Source organism: Acinonyx jubatus, chromosome B4 (assembly GCF_027475565.1).
Source record: "Acinonyx jubatus isolate Ajub_Pintada_27869175 chromosome B4, VMU_Ajub_asm_v1.0, whole genome shotgun sequence".
Classification (NCBI taxonomy): Eukaryota; Metazoa; Chordata; class Mammalia; order Carnivora; family Felidae; genus Acinonyx; species Acinonyx jubatus.
The window spans coordinates 58,656,150-58,676,398 of NC_069387.1; the positions used below are offsets into that span (position 1 = coordinate 58,656,150).

Below are 20,249 nucleotides of genomic sequence, written 5' to 3' on the forward strand. Positions count from 1 at the left end.
GTAGACCTGGATATGACAGTGAAAAGTGCAAACAAGATATTATCAAATTTTGAGAAGACAAAAACTACTTTTCTTTATGGTAATACTCTGAAAGCAGACTGTGAGCACTGGGACCAACAGTCAAGATCAATTTCTAACATTTTAAGAATAGTTTAGTTCAGAGTAAACTGAAGATTATAAAAGCATCACACCAAGAAATATCTTTAACACAATATCTCAACTCCTATGTACCCTCTGGGACTGTTAAGAGAAGCCTCTCACTGATGAGATTCAGGAAGCAGAAACAGAATAGTCTATCAGCATGTCCCTGCTCTTTGATATACCATTGCTGTTCTTGGCTTTTCCTTTGCTTTCATTCAGATATTGTCCATAGACTTTTATTTTTATAAAATTTCAAGATTATGTATAAAAGATGCAAGAACAGAATAGAACACTTACATACATTCTCATTTTTTCTCCATTTGTTTTCATAGTGTCTCCACCCACACACCACGACTCTCTCTGAATATACACTATACATAATAATTCTATCATGCTATGTCTTAGAAATGACCATTCTGGACAATTTCACCATGTAGGACTTAGGTTATCTTTTATTTACAAAATGTTCTCTTGGATTGTAATTTTAAATACAAGTTCTGCTCCATGGTTTTCTTTTTCTTCTTCAAAGGAGCTCCAATTATTCATATGATAGCTCTTCTTTGCCTTTCTTCCATTTCATCCACTTTCTCTCTGACTCTTTTTACTTGTTTCTCCATATCACTGACATTCTCATCATTGTTTTCCTGCCTTTCTTCAATGGTTCATATTACTCTTTCATTCTAATCTACTCTTTTGATAATATAATTTAGTCTGTAATTCTAAAAAAAATAAAGTCTATATTTTATTCTATTTCTTTCCCAGATCCAATAAACTTTCATTTCATTTCTTCCTAGTTTTTTGGTCTATTTCTAACATTAGTTTTTGAATCTATGATTCAAGGTATTTTTCACATCCCAATGTTTGTTTTAAGATAGTAATTTCACTTTAGAGTCTCGTGTTATAATTTTTTTTATCTTTTATGGTTGTTTTTCAGAGAAGAATTTCCATCAACTGATATGTTTTGATTTTTTATTCTATTTTGCTCTTACAACAGTTTCATATAGAGGAGGACCAACTTCATATCTGCATTTCTTGGACAAGGTTGACAATGTGAGCTAGTTCATGTAATCTTTAGTTCAAGATCACCCTCTCCTGTCAGAGTGGTGAAGTGCAATTTCTTTAAAGTTTGGCTCTTGGTGGGGGGCAATGGAAAGGAATTATGCACATTTCCTTCAATGTTGTGGTTTTCTTTTAGCTTCTGGTATTCAGGATTTTGCCACCTTGTTTATTTTTCCCTTCACCAACAAGATTCCAAAGGGTGCCTCTCCTTCATCCCTAGGGATAAACATTAACCCTCCTCTTCCTGAGAGGCATTGCATTTCCACAATTTCTACCTATGTACTGTTAAGTCCCTTCATCTTTACTCAGTGCTCTTATCCACCTAGATTCTCTGTCAGTATTTTCACACTTAGCATAGACTTTCTCTTTCTGAGGGTGATTTGCACACAATCCCTTCTTGTCTCTTCAGCCCAGGTTTTCCAGAACCTTCTAACTGTCTACAAAGGCTTGCAGTAAGAACGTGGGAGAGAGCTATACTGAAAACTGATGCTACTTTTCTACTTACACCTGAAGTTTGTATTGTCCTCTTTCTTCTTGTTCTGCTGAAGGTGAGGGATTTATGTGATTTAATTTGCTTCTTATTGATCTCTACAGATTTTTGGAAGATGTAGAGATTCTTGAGATTTAGGTAGCAGCAATTAATTACTTCAGCTACCTGCAAGTTCCTCATTTATAATCTTAACCAGATATTTCTTCCTTATGTCTGAAATTACATTTCTGGTTTCACTTTTTTAATCCTGTAGTGGACACTATAGTGGCCACACTGTGCTCCACCCATGTCCCTTCTTCAGAGCTTAGGCACCTATTCCCCCAGTTGTTGAACATCATGGTGCTGACTTCCCACTATGCCTCTCACTAAGAGTGACCCCTGGCCGAAGGGAACTACCTTACCCAAGGGTACACTCCCCACTTCATGATAAAACCATCAGTCAGTGGCTGGCTAATGCAAAAACACAAAACTCAGCACCTTTGCCTTAATCTGTGACAACTACAAAGGGCCAGCCCTGCTCTAGGGCTCCGTATAGGATGAGCTGATTTGCAAGATGTACCTACAGGGTCGATCAGCTCCTCCATCTGCCCAGTCCTACCTTCCTCACTTCCTTGCAGGTGTATATCCTGAATGCACTCTTCAATATACTGCCTGCAAGCAATTCTCTACCTCTGTGTTTGCAAGGCATCCAACCTAAGCTAATCACCATCAAAAGATTTTTTAATTGAGTTAGGAAACAGGCACTGTTGGAAGTACCTTGAATATATCATAGACATTCACTAAATCTCACAAGGAAACTGTGAGGAAGATACTGTTGCTATCATCTTCATATCTCAGACAAGAAAAAAAATAAACTCTGAAGAGAAGTACCTTGCCTAAGTTAACAAATGGCAAAGGCAGGATTTGAATACAGCACTCTAACTCAAAAACCCATTCTCTATACTGCCTCCCACACTGGTTTTGCATTCAGTGCTTCTCTGGCACAACCATTACTGTTCCGATTCTTTGTACATTTCTATTCCCTGCTATGAAGCATAGCCAGCATATGACACATACCAAACTGATCACAAATATTAAGATGTTTTTGATTCTTTAATACATAATATTTTCACTAGTAGATTAGCCATAATATTATAGCCATAATTGCCAAAGACAGAACTCATTGATCTATAAATTTTTCTTTCAAAGCTTTAATTTAAAAACAGAGAAGAATGTTTAGAAATCCAGCCTATTAGCACTCAGTCCTATCATAGGATCAATTTTCATGTGTACTAGCAGGTACATGTTAATAACCACTTCTCTGTAGATATGTTTTCACCTTACCTCCAAAAAGATTATAACTTTTCTTAAACATTCTTACCTCCATCTTGAAATTTGCTCAGTCTTTCAAAATACGACGACATGGGGACCTGTACAATATCTAGGATAGCCAGAAGTGTTCTTGTTAGCCTTAGCAATTCACTGAAGCTATAAAATCCAAAGTATATAAGATTCCGAGCCAAATGGACCACCTTAATAAAGAAAGGGAGGGGGGTGGAAAAGAAACAAAAAACATTAGAAACTGAAATTAACATTGGTTTTTTTATAGCATCTCAATTAGCGCAGGTGTTTCTAAACTTTCTAATTCTTTAACACCTAGGAATTGAAATGCCTACAAAAGCAACCACTGAACTCTGATTTATTTGAGCTTATGATTAAATCTAAATAGGGCCAGTTTGTCATCTCTATCAAAACCCAACATGACAGGATGAAGCATGTGGTCAACAGCCAGTAAGGAAGCCAAGAAGAGAAGATTTTAGGTGTATCAAGGTGTTTAAAGAAATTTACACTGGGATGGTTTACTTAACTAAATATGAACCTATTTAAGTCAGTAGGATATCACTTAATAAATGGTTACATTAATGAGTTACTTTAATAAATGGATATTATCCATGAATTTGTCCAGAAATATATGTCCCTATGCTGCTTTGTGGCTTTCTGGATACTATAAGGCAATCTAGGTATGATAGTTTCCAGATGGTCCCCAAGCTATGGTCTCCTTTCACATTGCACCAAGGATGGTCTGTGTGACCAACAGAATATGGCAGAAGTGATAGCACGCTACTTCCAAGATTAGGTTATAGAAGATTGCAACTTCCATCTTGGGCTCTCTCTCTCTCTCTCTCTAATGGCTTGCTCTGAGTGCCATGCCGTAAGGACACAGGCAGCCTATGGAAAGGCCCACATGGCAAGAAGATGAAGTGTCTGGTAAATAGCCAGCAAGGAGGTAGGGCCACCAAGAAACACATAAGTGAGCTTAGCAGCAGATCACCCAGCCCCAGATAACTGCAACCCCCGTCAACAGCTTGATGACACTTCATAAGAGTCCCTGAGCCAGAACTACCCAATCATGCATTTCCAGATTCCTGACCCATAGAAACTGTGAGATAATAAATGCTTGTTCCTTTGGGCTAAGTTTGGGGGTAATCTGCTACACACCAGTAGATGCCTAATACACCAGGTTATCAAGTAATGGCATCTATTCTCTCGTTTTGTCACTATATTCCCCAAATGATATTAAAACCAAAGGTATTTCAATTCAGTTTAATGAGGCTAAAAATTTCATTTCCATGAGTTGGGGGCGGGGGGGGGGGATGTATCCAAACAAATTACAATGTATGCAAACTGTCTTTGTTCATTAAATGCAACAAAGTTTACATAAATGAACCCCCCCTCCAAAATCCAGGAAAATAGTACATAACAGATAATTGTAACTAAAATATTTTGTATTGCACTTCAGGTATAATTAAAGCATCAAATCTATCCTTTAATCCATGGCAGAGGGATCATACCTTTATCAACTAAACTACCCAATTACCAAGACATCCTAAATATTAGAGGGAAAAAAATCTTTGATGCTCAATGTATCTACCTTTTCACAGAAAAAACTGAATAACCTCACAAATGAATTGTTTTTATAAAATACCTCAAATGTCAGTTTGTTTTTTTCTTTATCCCCAAAAGGAAAGGGCTGATTTACAACTTCTTTCAAGTATTCTTCAACAAATTCCATTGTCAGTGCAAATTTCCTCTTCATATCATTTCTGGAAGAGTCTGTTATAGAATCATATCTGGGAAGGCAGGATGAATATGAAGCAAGTTAAATTGACTGAAATCACTTAAAACAGGAAAATATGTATACTTTAACCTCCTGGCTTCTGAAGTTTAGGTAACTTAGTTACCTTTCTAGATGTTTCTACCATAATACTAAACACTTAAAACATTGTTACTCCTATCATAAATATGATTTGTTTATTGGTTTCTAAAATAATGTTTCTATTATCAAGAGTTGGGGGCACATGGGTGGCTCAGTGGGTTAAGCATCTGACTCTTGACTTCATCTCAGGTCATGATTTCACGGTGCGTGAGTTCAAGCCCCACATTGGACTCTGAGCTAACAGTGCACAGCCTGCTTGGGTCTCTCTCTCTCTCTCTCTCTCTCTCTCTCTCTGTCTCTCTGCCCCTCCCCTGCTCCCTCTCTCTCTCTCCAAAAATAAATCAATAAATTTTAAAAAAAGAGCTGTCATTTTCCTCTCCAAAAAGAGCATTTTTTATTTTATTTTTAAAAATTTATTTATTTGTTTTTGAGAGAGAGAGAGCACCCACGTGTGCTTGCACGTGCAATTTAGGGAGGAACAGAGAGAGACAGGGAGAGAGATAAAGAAACCCAAGCAGGCTCAGCACCTTCAGCACAAAGCCTGATGTAGGGTTCAAACTCACAGACCAAGATATCATGACCTGAGCCAAAATCAAGAGTCTGGTGGTTTTCTGAGCCACCCAGCCACTCTCCAAAAGAGTATCTTATTTGCATTTGAAAGACTAACAACCTGGGAATGAGCTAAATAGGTGATGGGGATTAAGGAGCACTGGGTATTGTATGGAAGTGTTGAATCACCATATTATACACCTGAAATTAATATTACATTGTATGGTAACTAACTGGAATTAAAATAAAATTTTAAAAAATAGTAAAATAATAGGAGTGCCTGGGTGGCCCAGCCAATTAAGCTCCAACTCTTGACTTCAGCTCAGGGCATGGGCCCCACACTGAGCATGGAGCCCATGCTTAAGATTCTCTCTCTCTCCCTCTGCCCCTCTCCCCCTCTCACACTCTCTCTCTCTCTAAAATAAATAAATAGATAGATAGATAGATAGATAGATAGATAGATAATAAAACAGTAAAAACAGAAAAGACCAAAACCTGAGTTTGAGCACAGAAATGCCCTTCCATATACTTCATTTCAAAATTGAAGACATTTGATTTCAAGTTCATCTACTAAATTTAAAGTCCTCAAGACATTTTTCCAAACATACTCATGAATTGTGATCTTTGTGGGGATTTCTGTCCAGAGCCTGGCATAGCGAACAGGTACCACAGACTCCTGGGGATCCCGGTCAACATGCATGTGGAGCATGAGGCGACAAAAAGACGCTCGGAGGTCAAATGGCAGGCTCTCATCCGACACACACCGCAGGATCAAATCGACAGAGAGCTGCGTAGAAATCTGGTTTATGGCCAGATACTGGCGATCTAAGCACATCCTTGCAAAGAGGTTTAGCTGGTACCTTAAAAATATTAAGCATATTACATTATTTGTCTTATCTTGAAAAAGTTCTTAAACAGCACAGTATCAGTCAGTGTCTACCGGCTACTTTTATGACACCGAAACTTCCAAGGGTCTGTCACACTGGAGTCAAATTGTTTTGGTGGTCAGTGATCAAATGACAACAAACACAAGAAACTGTCTCTAAGCCTGTTCAAGTTACAATTTCTGTTACTTGTTCCAGCAACATGTGTCTGATGGAAAGTATCATTAGGCTGTCCATTTTTGGTTTCCTAGGATTACAAATACACTAAGCTTGAAGGCTATGGATAACGGCTCATGTGAAAACACCTCTCACCTTCCCAGTCCCACTCGGCTCTGGCTCTATTATCTACATTCTAACCTCAGATCCACTCACTTCTCAAACCAAATGTGACCAATCCAGATGGCATCAGTTAGGCTTGGATTCGTCAGCCTCCGAGATCAAGAATTAGCCTTGGCTTTGTTGCGATCGATACCTGTAGAAACCAGGGAACACGAAGCATGCTCTGCCTTTCTCAGATTCCTGCCATTTGGGCCTAACTTTTCCCCAGGGCATCTGCCAGGGTTTCTATACCTATACTCAAAGATACCAGCTAAGTTCTTGCTCCCAAGATACTGACCACCAGGAACTACCATCGCAACTTCTGCTGCTACCTGTTTCCAGTGAACTTTCATAACCAAAGATACCAGTTTCTCTCCAGCCCTAGGTCCCCACGTATTCATAAACACAATCACACTCCCACCGGCTAACTGTCTCCGAGGCCACTTCTGCAGCTGGATCAGCACACCCAGCTAAGTACCATCTCTCAAGTCCAACACTGGGGTCCCAACATGTCTCACATCTGCACCCACTCCAATCAGTAATGGGGGAAATTACACCAATTCGAAATTAGTGAAAAATCAGAAAACTGCAAGTGGTGTAGGTGGAAAACACAGATATTGACTTTTATTTTGAATATTTTAAGTAATATTACGTATTTTCACTACCTTAGCTTTGACAGGATTTTTTAAATTTCCTCTTCCTAGATATATGACTTCTGGAGGTTTCAGAGAATCTTCTCTCAATGAATATGTAAGATTGACATTTATGATGATTCTTTACCTGTAATAGGTAAGAACTTCCAAATCAGCTTTGGTGCCCTCTTTCGCTTCTTGTGCAAGGTGTCTGATAGCTTTGCCGTGAGGTTCCTTGTTGCTGTCAATCCAGTAGAGCCAAACTTCTTCATCATCAATGTCATCTGAAAGGATGGAGCTCTCCAGGGGGTTGTCTACTTGCATTGAGACCAGCCTTGAAATAAATTATACATACAAAATCTATTAAGAAGCTCACTGACAGGGGCGCGCCTGGGTGGCTCAGTCGGTTAAGCATCCGACTTCGGCTCAGATCATGATCTCACGGTTCGTGAGTTCAAGCCCTGCATCGGGCTCTGTGCTGACAGCTCAGAGCCTGGAGCCTGCTTCGGATTCTGTGTCTCCCTCTCTCTCTGCCCCTTCCCCACTCATCCTCTCTCTCTCTCTCTCTCTCTCTCTCTCTCTCTCTCTCTCAAAACTAAATAAACATAAAAAAAGAAATATGACAAATATTTCACAATATTTCACTCACAAATATGACAAGGAGCTATAATGCTTACAAATGATGAACAGAAAAAGATTCCTCCCCTGCTTACTTAGTTTGAATGAGAATGTCTGCATTGCCTGGGCTCAACATAAATTTACAGATGAGTTCTTGAGTTACAGGTATAGCAGTAGTATTAGACACACACAGATCTGATAAATAATCCAAAAACCTGGCAAAAGAAAAAAAAATAAGTTGAACAGTAAGAAAACACATTTCATAAAATATCACAATAAAAATATGGTCGGGGATATAATGAAAATAACTTTTTCTATCTATCTTTAATATTATCTCCATGCAACATTTTTTAATGTGTTGCTTATCTATTGCATCATTAGAAACAAACTAAACATCCAATTATTTGTGTTTAATACAAAGCTTGTTTCAAAAAAGGATATAAGTTTGCTTCTATTTATTTGGTGATATTCATCCCAGAGCACTGTGACTTATTACATTTAGAAAATTATTTATCTGCCGTAAAATGGACTATCCAAGAATTGGATAACAAAACAAAAGCAGATGAAAGCTAATTCTGTGAGTCAAAGCCCCATTTCTACCTTTTAACATTTATTTGCTGCACTACTTAGTAAAGAAAGCTGTCAATGTGCTTGATGTTTCTGCATTCACTTCTCCCACATAAAGCAGCATGGATCAATAGAAACTGAATTGGATGTAATACCCCAATAGTGAGAAATATTACTATATTTTAAATATGTCATAGTAATATAGTATTTCTCACTATTGGGGTATTCTTGGGCAAGTTACGATGTAGGCTTCTATTTTCTCATCTCTCAAATGTGGCTGACCATAGATAAACAGCAAACCTCACGGGATTGTGTGAGGACTTACATAAGACAATGTACACGAATACATTTTGAAAAACTATAAGTACTATACAAACATAAGTGATGAGAATGAAAGTCATTTATATTTAACTGTGTCTATAAAAGGTTTCCATCTCCTATGAGGTAATAAGTCTGTGATACATGATTATTATAACAGAAAGCTCAACATAATTTTGTCCATGAAAGCTAATGGTGTGAAACAACTCCAACTTTTACCACATTCTAAAAATAAAGCAAAAACTCTTTTCCAAAAAGCAAAAATAAAGCACTGTCCCCACTAGTAAAGAACACTGCATGAACCACTTCAAACCTTGGCTCGCGATTTCTCCTGAGTAAACTGACAAATGTTTCTATTTCTTTTGCTGTGATATGTTTCTCTAGTAGTTTTCTGTTGTTGTGCAACAAAGCTGTGATGGTATCTTCTGCCAAAATATCATAGCCAATCTGGGACTGCATGACACAGAAATTCTTAGCAATATATTCCTGCAAAGAAGAAAGACTGTCAGAATGTACTGCAGGCAGCTTAGAAATAACAGGTTCTGTTAGAGTCGGCAACATGGATTAATGTATTCATAACAGAAAACTCACTCAAATGTATTGTCAAAAGAGAAACAATAATCCCTCAGTAAATATGGCTTTTTGAGAAAGGAAATAAAAACATATGAACATATGCCTGACTTAAATTGTAACAGAAAATTATATACCAAAAATGTTTAACACGGGTGCTTACGTGCTGAAAGTATAAGTGGGAAAAATAAACATAAGCCTAGTTAAAATAACAATTTCTTATGATGTGGTAACTAAAGGTTTTACCAGCCCAACAGAGGCCTTTCTTCTACCTCACAAAAATTCATAACTGACTGTATCAAATAATAGAAAGAAAATGACTCTCTGATACTTTGTTTATGAGGCATGAGATCTATACTGTTACATGAAGACACCAGGCAGACTTGCGGTGATTTCTTTTTTTGCACATATGCCAATTTGTTAAATCTTCTCTTTAAAACAGTGATGAAATTCCATACCATTTTTTATCTTAAAAAGCTACCAAACAAGATAATATGATTAATCAGTCACTTTATGGACCAGATCATTCATCCAATAAATATTTCTTGGAAGCCTACTATATTCTAGGCTATTTGAGAGATTAGGCATATGGTGGTAAACAAGATAGATGAGTTCTCCTGGAGCTTATATCCCAGTGTGCAAAAAGGCAGTAAATGAGCCAATAAATATGATCCTTTTAAATGTTAATAAGTGAAAGAAAATAGAGGCATGGGGAAAGGTGACAACCTCAGATGGGGTAGGCGCTGAAGAAATGATATTTGAGCTGGGATGGAAAAGATGGGAATGATAAAAAAGGAGACAGTCATGGGGAGAGAAGCCATCTAGGCAGTAGAACCATGCTCTTCACGTTCTATAAACAAAGGTGGCCATGGTAGCTACAGACTAGTAACTATGGAGAAAGCTAGAGCTGAAGTTGGAGAGGTTGGTCCTTGAGAGCCCTGGGAAAGGACAAAAATGTTACTCTAAGAGCAGGAAAAGGCCACTGGGAGTTTCAATCATGCATTATTTAATCTGCTTCTCATTCTTCACACTGTCTCTCCTATATTCCAAGCCGCCATTGCTCATGTCCCACATTCTGGGTACAAGTAAGAATCCCATACAACCATAGATAGACCCAGTAAGTTTAACTAACTCCTTCCACAATCCAAAGTTCTCACTTCCAGTTTCTTGGGGATTCTCCTTGGGGATGTACCTCTGGTTCTATGATGGGAAAATTTATTGATTAGAAAGTGGGGTGTGGTTTTTTTTTGCCTTAGGTAAAATTTACAGGAACCTATCTATTCCTTGAAAATGATACACATTGGACAAATCTAATTATATTCTAGGCAGCAATTTTGTGGCCTTTCAAAATGATAGCTTCATATTGGGTAGCCAGTTAAGTAAAGTAAATGCTCTGTTGGTATATCATTTTAAAGACATGTATTGATTTATACACTTTTATGACTGCTGTAATCATACTCTAGTATAAGGCAAACCTCCAAGATGTTTGATAAATAGATCAAGATGTTGATAAATCAGATCAATTTAGAGGTTGTCACCATATTCTATAAATAATAATAAACAGACACTCAACATTAAAGACTTGGGTTAACACTAAGTCACAAAAGAGCTCCCTATTAAGACTCTATACAATATAGATTAGGATAAAGGAAAATAAGATAATTATGCAAAAATTAGAAAGTATTTCTACCTGTATTTTAAAATTATGTTCTAAAAACATCAGAAAGCTGCTCTATGCTTAATAAAAGCATTTTTAATTCAAAAGAAATGAGAAAAAATCTTATGCATCTATCACTGAGACTGAATTGGAGCATGCATGAGAACATGAGGGAAAATAAAATCTAACCCTCAGTAAATGCTGGACATTTATTCTTTTGTCACCTCAATGAACTACATCTTGGGGAGACATCCCAAAAGAGAAAAAGAGTGTCCCCCCACAGTCATATGCTCTAAAGAAACCCAGAAAGTAGGTCACCAAAAGTGAATAAACATTTACTTGGAGAAGTGATACACCTGGGTAGGATGAACTAAGAACAAAGAAGAGGAATAATTATAGGCATAGAATATGTGTGTGTGTGTGTGTGTGTGTGTGTGTGTGTGTGTGTGTGTGGTTTCCACTTATCAGGCGGATGAGTGTTTTCAGAGGAGAAATTGCACATACCTCAGCACACTAGGCATGAGTCTTCAGCTAAGACTAACAGGAGTTGAGATAAAATTTTTGTGCCAGACGAAGAAAGGACATCAGTTAAGATATGCCACCCAGGGGGGCGCCTGGGTGGCTCAGTCGGTTAAGTGTCCGACTTCGGCTCAGGTCATGATCTCGTGGTTCAGGGGTTTGAGCCCCGCATCGGGCTCTGTGCTGATGGCTCGGAGCCTGGAGCCTGCTTCCGATTCTGTGTCTCCCTCTCTCTCTGACCCTCCCCCCATTCATGCTCTGTCTCTCTCTGTCTCAAAAATAAACGTTAAAAAATTAAAAAAAAAAAAAAAAAAGATATGCCACCCAGGGAATCTACTGGGGACTATCTGAACAAACAAAGCCAAGGAGATCTGACAATGAAGCATAGGGCAGTACTATAGAAAGAAGGTCCCTGAGACCTTTCCAAAGGCTAAGCACAGTCAAGATTGGTGTATATTGTGGACTCAGAGCATCAGATAAACTCTGTAAACCTGGTGATTTTTCAGTAAATGCCGTCTCTCTAACACAACACAGCACCTGCGTGTGGAGTGGTGGCCTACCTAGCAAAGTAGATATTTCCAGATGCAAGAAGAGAAAGGAGGCCAGGTAGAATACACTGAGCAACCTCTAAGCCCCCATCTCCACCCCAGATCTTCACAGAATAACATGATCCCTAATATTGAGTAGCTTCCGGGACATAGACTCTCTGAGTGCTGAAGGTCCATCATTTAATGTTCTGGAACTTAATTTTTTTCCACCAAAATAGGAAGGACTCTACCTATTTTATCTTGCCATCTTAAAGGAATGAAGCTGGGGAAAATAAATCTGATGGCAGTATTTCCAATTGGAAAGAAGGCTGTTTATAACTGGGATTATATTCAAAAGTATTTAAGGATTTGTTTATATTATCCCCTCCCTCACTCTTTTGCTCTTTGCCATATTACTTATCTTCTAACTAGTTTGTTTTACATATTCTTTTTAGACTTCTTATCAAACTTGAAATAGAATTTCAAACCCAATGTATTTTAACATTTTTTATAAAGCAAATTCTTTGTTCTCACCAAGAAAGTTTCAAACTACTAAGAGGCCATAGTGTGATGACTAAGAGCCTAGGTTTGAATACTGGCTCCAGTCATAACACTATATAATCTTTGGTAACTTATTTAACCTCCATGTAGCCTCAGTTCCTCATCTTAACTCAGTATCACCTGAGTTAAGTTGTGAAAAGTGCTTAGAACTGAGCCTGGTAAGTAAACACTCAATAAATACCGCCGACTATTCCCAAGTAACCGCTACCTTCTAGGCCTGACATCCTGGGCCTACGTGGCTCAGTCTGACCTGCCTTACCAGCCCTCTCACAAACTAATCAGTTTTCTCTCAAACTGGCTAAGAGAAACATGGGATGCTAATTTATAAAATAATGATTTTAAACAATTTTATATTACACAAATGTATATTATTATATACATTTATTTATATATTTATATATATATTATATATGAATGCAAAATATTTTGTATTTTTAAGATAAAAATGATACTTGGGGCACTTGGGTGGCTCATTCAGTTAAGTGTCAGACTCTTGATTCCGGTTCAGGTCACGATCTCACATTTCATGAGTTTGAGCCCCATGTAGGGCTCTGTGCTGATGGCACGGAGCCTGGGTTGCTCTCTCTTCTTCTTTCTCTGTCCCTTCCCCGCACACGCTCTCTCTCAAAAATAATAAACACTTTTTTAAAGATAAAAATGACACTTTAATTTCATTTGCCATTGGAAACTTGCCATTGGCAATAGTCCAGGTTTCCTGTTCTCCATAGTTCGAACCATCGTAGGACGAAAGTGCCCTTGCTAGCATCCACCATTCTCTCTTCATAGACTCTTCTTCACTAAAAGCCTGTTCTGATACAGTTTAAGAAAATGATTGTCATCGTCTTCAAATGCTTCCTTCTCCAAACACCCTTCCTGGGCTCCCCTCTCCTGAATTCCCATGCCATCTTTTCTCTCTCATGTCCCCTCTTTGCCTCTCCCTCATGTTTCAGACATACATACCATATCTTCACCACCAGACACAGAACTCTTTGGCCTACACATGATGATCCAGAACCTCACATGTCAAGAAATGTCAAGAAATGTCTCCCACTTCTTTACATAACACATCCAGCATGTCTCCTGCCTAGCAAAAGCTAATACCATGCCCAAAGACTTCAGGTATCTTCCCCAAAGGTTCTAACTGTACATGGAAGAATAAATATGTCATCACAAAAATACTTACAGGTCATTTTTTTGTGTGGCCAACATAAAACATTTCATTGCAGAGCAGAAATTCCCATTCCTATGTTATGTAGTTTAGAACAGTAACCAAAGACCCTTGCCCATACTTGAAATGTTAAATAGAGGCAAAGACGCAAGCCACCTCTGACCTGATTTTTCCTGTAGTCCTGCTGCGAATGTCTGAGCACGCGGTAACACAGCCTCAGCATGTACTTATAAGGAGCGTATCTTTGGTCCCCCAGATCTTCAAGTCTCAACATTGAGCCTTCTCCTGCTTTCTCCTTAAAGGGTGCTTTAAGAATCCCAAATACCTATCAGGGGGAGAAAAAAAACAAAAAACAACCATCTATTCTGATGAATGGAGGTTCATGTTTTACAAATAAACACAATGACTCAAAACCACTTTTGCAATATTTGAGCAGAATTAATGTAAAGGAAAAAAAAAGACTTAGAATACAGAAACAACACATTAAGAAAAGAAAAAAATACCATGAAAAGGATTCCTTAAATTGACAAAGAACATTTAAATAAAACACTTAATTCTGTTTAGAAATTATATTTTATAAAATAAGAAATAGAAAGATGTTGGGATGTACCAAGTTACACGAACATATTCAAGTAAACTAAAATATAGTTCAATTTCTATGGCTTTACAATTACTTCTATTGTGTTCTATAACTTTCTAAAATCAAAATAATATAAAGAAAACATTTACTTTTCATCTGAAATTGACATCAGAATTTTAGTTCCGAATATTACTTCTAAACCTCTTTCCAAAAGAGTTTATCTATTGTTCCTGGTACATTAAGATGTCACCAAAGCATGGATATATCAGTATTCCAACAAATAAGGCACTTCATGGGCAACTGGTGGTGACCAGTGACCAGCATTATAACAAAGGATAGCAGCTGGGAAATATTTAATAAACATTAAGGAATATAACTCTTTTAGGCAGCAGGACAGCAGGTAGGGTCACCTAGGGATGAGCTGGTAGTATGAGTAAATTATGAAAGAGCACCTACACAAGGGCATGAGCATTAATACAAGAAAGCAAAATGGAAAGGAATCATCTTTTGTAGTTCATAAAATATAATACAAATTAAAGTTACCTCAATAATTTTATATTCACTAAACCTTGAATTTTCTATTTAAAATACTGAAATAAACAGAGCTCCTGGGTGACTTAGTCAGTTTTTGTCTGACTTCGGCTCAGGTTATGACCTTATGGTTCATGAGTTCGAGCCCCACGTTGGGCTCTGTGCTGACAGCTCAGAGCCCAGAGCCTGTGTCTTCACAGGCTCTTCAAATTCTGTGTCTCCCTCTCTCTTTGCCCCTCCCCTGCTCATGCTCTGTCTCTCTCTCTCTCAAAAATACATAAACATTTAAAAAAAATTTAAAGACTGAAATAAACTATTAGACATGTTGGTTGACGTAATATTAATAAATTATTCAAAGTCCTAAAAGTCCTTGAAATCAAATGTTTTATACAAAAGAATGCTAATGTCAGAAAAGCCTTTGTCTCATTATATTTGCAACCTTTATTTTCTTTGAGAGAAATGTTGATTTTACATTTTTAGACAATCAGCTATAGAATATTAATTGGCAATGTGTCTACTGTTTTCCTTTCCCAACTCCACAAGAACATGTATATTAATAACATGTTTTTTTAATTTTTTAAATATCTTCCTTGAGTTCACAATTAATGCAGGAGCCCATTACTTTATACAGCAATTAACTGAATTGAAAGAAACACATAACGGTAGGTATGCCCATATATGCATATTATCAGGAAGTGAATTAATTTACTGGTGTGTTATAAAACAATTTCAGAAGGACACAGTATAGGAGTAGATCTAGACTGCCAGGGGAAAAAAAAAACTAGAATATTATACAGAGCATTTGTGAGCTGATGAGTAGACTTCCCTACTTTCTTAAGGAAGAGAGGGACAGAAGCAGAAAGTAGATGGAGATAGCATTTCCAAAGTTATCCTGTAGATTCTACCTAGAAGATTATCCCAGCACATTTTCTGGAGATAGTCTGACACTGTAGGTTTTCTGAGAGGTCTGCAGAAGGATGTCTCTAAGATGGCCATGGTGATCCCTGCCTCCTGAAATCCACAGTCTTATGCAATCCTGTCTCCTTGACTATGGGCTGGATTTACTGACTCACATCAGATTCAGTTATAAAAAAGGCTGTGGCTTCTATCTGGGTGCGCTCTCTTGTTCTCTCTTGGATCCCTCATTTCTAAGGAAAGCAAGATGCTATGGAGAGGTCGGTGTCTACAGAGAGGCCTGTGTGAGTGAGCTGGGAAGTGAAATCCTGTCCCATTCAAGCCAGAGATGACTGCAGCCCAAGCCAGCACCTTGACTGCGGTCTTGTGAAAGACCCTGAGCAAGAACCACCCACCCAAGCCACTCCCAGATTCCTAATCCACAGAAACTGTGAGAATACTATCTGTTATTTTCAGCCACAAAGTCTTGGGGTAATTTGTTACACAGTAATAGAAAACTAACACAAGGACTTTCCTGATGGTATAATTCAAAACAACTCAATGTGCAAATTTAGTACATAAAAACATTCACCTGTGCCAGTATGTTTTGTTCCCTCATTAACTTTTGACGTTCTCGGTTTGGCTTAATGATAACGACATCCAAAACTTCTTGTCCATTATTAAGTACATCAGCCACAAAGAAGATGAGGTCTTCCAATAATTTGGTTACAAACCTACCATAAAGTGAAAAAGAAACTTTACTCAAATTTTGGAAAATATTTTTTAATAAGTACTGAGGACTGAAACACTGGAACATTGAGAACATTTTATAATAAAAATTCTTTAATCAACAATATATCTAATTCAGTTAACATTTACCTAAATCTTTATAAAGAGCATGCCTTCTCTAGCTCCTCCAGCCCCCACTCCTGCTTCCATTTCTAATCAAGTATTTGCAAAGACAATTATGACATAAAGCCACGTGAGCCCAAATAGAAGATAAGTTGATAGGCTAACACCACCAGATCATTTTCTAGAACTGACTAGCAAAAAAGAGCATTTCTGCTTAAGGGAGAACGGCTCAATTTCTAAATTTCTAAATTCAAATCCTTTTTCTACTATTGACTCAAACTACATTTCCAATCTTCACCATACTTCTGCATTTCCAATGAACAGAATAGGAAACACTTAAATGATGTATGAACAGAGTCAGAGCAAGCAATCAGATGTTTTAAACTGTTCTCAAACTATTACCTGATCTATAAAAATCACAGCACTCTAAAATCATATATTAACGTTCACCTTTAACTCTACATTTTGGTTATTATTTTAACTATTACTTGAACTTCAGTGGCATTCAGAACCTAATATGTCTTAAAAACCCTTCCTCCCTTAGCTTTCTTCTTCCTCCTTCCTCTGCCTGTTCTTCGTCATTTTCTACATGAATTTTTAAATTTGTTTTAATTTTTTCAACGTTTATTTATTTTTGGGACAGAGAGAGACAGAGCATGAACGGGGAAGGGGCAGAGAGAGAGGGAGACACAGAATCGGAAACAGGCTCCAGGCTCTGAGCCATCAGCCCAGAGCCTGACGCGGGGCTCGAACTCACGGACCGCGAGATCGTGACCTGGCTGAAGTCGGACGCTTAATCGACTGCGCCACCCAGGCGCCCCAAATTTGTTTTAATTTTTGAAAAATTTTGTCCAGCAAATATATATACATATATATTATCCATACACATGAGCATAATCATTCACTATTATTAGCATGCCCAATCATGATCACATCAATAAGAAAACTATAGTATAAGAGATCAACAATTCCAAAAAAGTATAGAATGTATTTAGTTAAGAAGCATTTTGATCCTATCTCCAGATTTACCTCCTGAAAGAGAATGTACTTTCATAGAGTCAAATGAACATACCCAGAATCCAGAATTTAGCCACCTACAGGCAAATTTCAGCATACTTCCCAAATCATAAATTCCACTCCAAAATTTCAGGGATTCTATGCTTTCTTGGTGTACCTATGTTAAATTTGAACCCAAACTGTTTCTTTTCGAAAATGTGCCTGATAAGATTCACTCACATAAGCTCTGAGGACAATCAGAGAAATGTAAAATATGATTCATGTGCATTGAAATGTGGTGTTAATTTCTTTTGAAAAGCATAAATATATGTATTTTCTTTTTAAAATTATTAATATTCTTTTCCTCCTCTGTTTCAGATTAAGTGTATTCAGATGTTTAGATATCTAAGAAAGCACAAGTTTGGGGCAACTACAAATCATTCTGTTTTAAAGTCTTCCAGGTGGCCTGAATTGGTGACAATTAATGGAATGATGATGAAGACAATTAAGTCTTAATTGAAAATTATTATACATTAACCCTGCTTGCACAGCGTGACTCCTCTGATGATGGGGCAATGGAAGGCAAGAAAACCAGTCTTCTCTTCTGACCTCAAAACTGTTGAAACTCTTTTTCTCCCTTTTCACCTCCAGCACCCCATCTGTGGTAAGCAACTGGGTTTTCTCAGGTTAGATCAAACTCCAATTCTTTTTTTTTTTTATTTTTTTGAACGTTTATTTATTTTTGAGAGAGAGAGACAGAGATAGAGCATGAGTGGGGGAGGGGCCAAGAGAGATGGAGACACAGAATCCAAAGCAGGCTCCAGGCTCTGAGCTGTCAGCACAGAGCCCGACACGGGGCTCGAACTCACAAGCCGTGAGATAATGACCTGAGCCAAAGTCGGATGCTCAACCGACTAAGCCACCCAGGTGCCCCATCAAACTCCAATTCTTTACTGAGAAGTGGTTTGGTCCTACTAATTCACCCCATTTTATTAATTTGCTTATACTAAAAACTTTCTGTGTGGCTTTGTCATATGCAGCAACGATAAATAAGATATAGTTTTTAAAAGACATACCTAAAATAACAAAACACTTTGTGGATTAGGAACAAACTAAGAGAGACACAGCGATAAGCAAGGATAATGCTCAATCCCCGCAAGATAACTGGGACTGGAAGCACAGAGCAGGAAACTGAGTTCAAGATCTGAAAGCAGCTATTAAAGTAGGAATTCTCCACCTCGGAAGAGAACCTTAAAACTTGGGTGGCCCCTTTTCAGCTCTGGCTGTGCGGTAGGAAACTCACAGAAAGACTGGACCTAGCCACCTGTGAGGTCAACAGCTGAAGCCTCAAATTACCATAGGACGGGGAACTCTGTTCTCAACCATAAGACTGACAGAGGAGATCAGCAAAAGTAGAGAAAGAAAAAGCAAAAACCAGCCACTTAAGAAGAGCCTGCATATTCAAATTCCAAAGCACGGGAGGAAAACGGACATAAAGAAGGCCAGTCCCATCACACGTGAAAAATCAAGAGGTCAATTCATTACCAACAAAATGCAGGTAACAGAACAATTTCAAAATAACTTTTAAATAAGTCTCTTCAATCACCAAAGAGATAAAGAAAGATGGGGCGGCTGGGTGGCTCAGTTGGTTGTTCATCCGACTTCGGCTCAGGTCATGATCTCACGGTCTGTGAGTTCGAGCCCCGCGTCAGGCTCTATGCTGATAGCTGGGAGCCTGGAGCCTGCTTCAGATTCTGTGTCTCCCTCTCTCTCTGCCCTTCTCCCCTTGTGCTCTGTCTCTCTCTGTCTCTCAAAAATGAATAAATGTAAAAAAAAATTTTTTTAAGAGATAAAGAAAGCAATTATATACAAAAGAGACAAAAATATCTTAAAAAGGCAGATACAAATGAACACAACAGAACCAACAGAAATCTGAGAAAAAAATTATAATCATTTCAACAAAAATGTAATTCACAAAGGTAAACTATTCTATACACAAAGAAAAATTATTGATTTATAAGACAATATAAAAAATCAATGCAGAAAGCAGCACAGAGAGATATAAAAAGGCAAATGATAAAAGGAAAGTGAAAGATAAAGAGGATGAATGAAGAGGATCCAACATGCATTTAATAGGAGTTCCAAAAGAGACAAGAGAGGGAAAAGGTAAAGAAGTAACATCTGAAAGAAAACACCAGAAAACTTTCCAGAATTAAAGGAAGATCTACGTATACAGACTAAAAGCATACCTTAAATATCAGGTGGGAAAAACAAAAATAAAACTTCCTTATGTAAAAAAATAATAATAATAATTAAACATAAATTCACAGACACAGAGAACAGATTGGTCGTGGTCAGAGGTGAAGGGTAGTGGGTGGGTGCGATGGGTGAAGGAAGTCAAAAGGTACAGACTTTCAGTTATAAAACAAACAAGCCCTGGGTGTGTAACGTACAGCATAGTGGTGACAGTTAATAATACTGTATGTGAAAGTTGCTGCGAGAGTAAATCCTTAAAGTTCTCAATACAAGAAAAAAATTGTTGTGACTCTGTATGGTGACAGATGTTAACTAGACTTATCGTGGTGACGATTTCACAATAAACACAAATATCAAATAGTTAGG

General features: G+C 37.8%; 1 protein-coding gene across 7 annotated transcripts in view; it reads right to left on the bottom strand.

Annotated features, from left to right (window-relative positions):
- Positions 1-20,249, bottom strand: part of ITPR2 (inositol 1,4,5-trisphosphate receptor type 2) — a 485,861-nt gene that overhangs the window by 321,884 nt on the left and 143,728 nt on the right. For all 7 annotated transcript variants that reach the window (XR_003413010.2, XM_053226056.1, XM_027035788.2 and 4 more), the window contains 8 exons: positions 16,372-16,513; positions 13,938-14,099; positions 9,086-9,258; positions 7,983-8,102; positions 7,418-7,603; positions 6,044-6,295; positions 4,656-4,800; positions 3,051-3,201 (listed from right to left, as the gene is read on the bottom strand). Coding sequence is in view for 6 of the 7 variants with exons in the window: in XM_053226056.1 (XP_053082031.1) it covers positions 3,051-3,201; positions 4,656-4,800; positions 6,044-6,295; positions 7,418-7,603; positions 7,983-8,102; positions 9,086-9,258; positions 13,938-14,099; positions 16,372-16,513 (1,331 nt within the window). In the remaining variant the exon portion in view is untranslated. The remainder of the gene's footprint in view (positions 1-3,050; positions 3,202-4,655; positions 4,801-6,043; positions 6,296-7,417; positions 7,604-7,982; positions 8,103-9,085; positions 9,259-13,937; positions 14,100-16,371; positions 16,514-20,249) is intronic.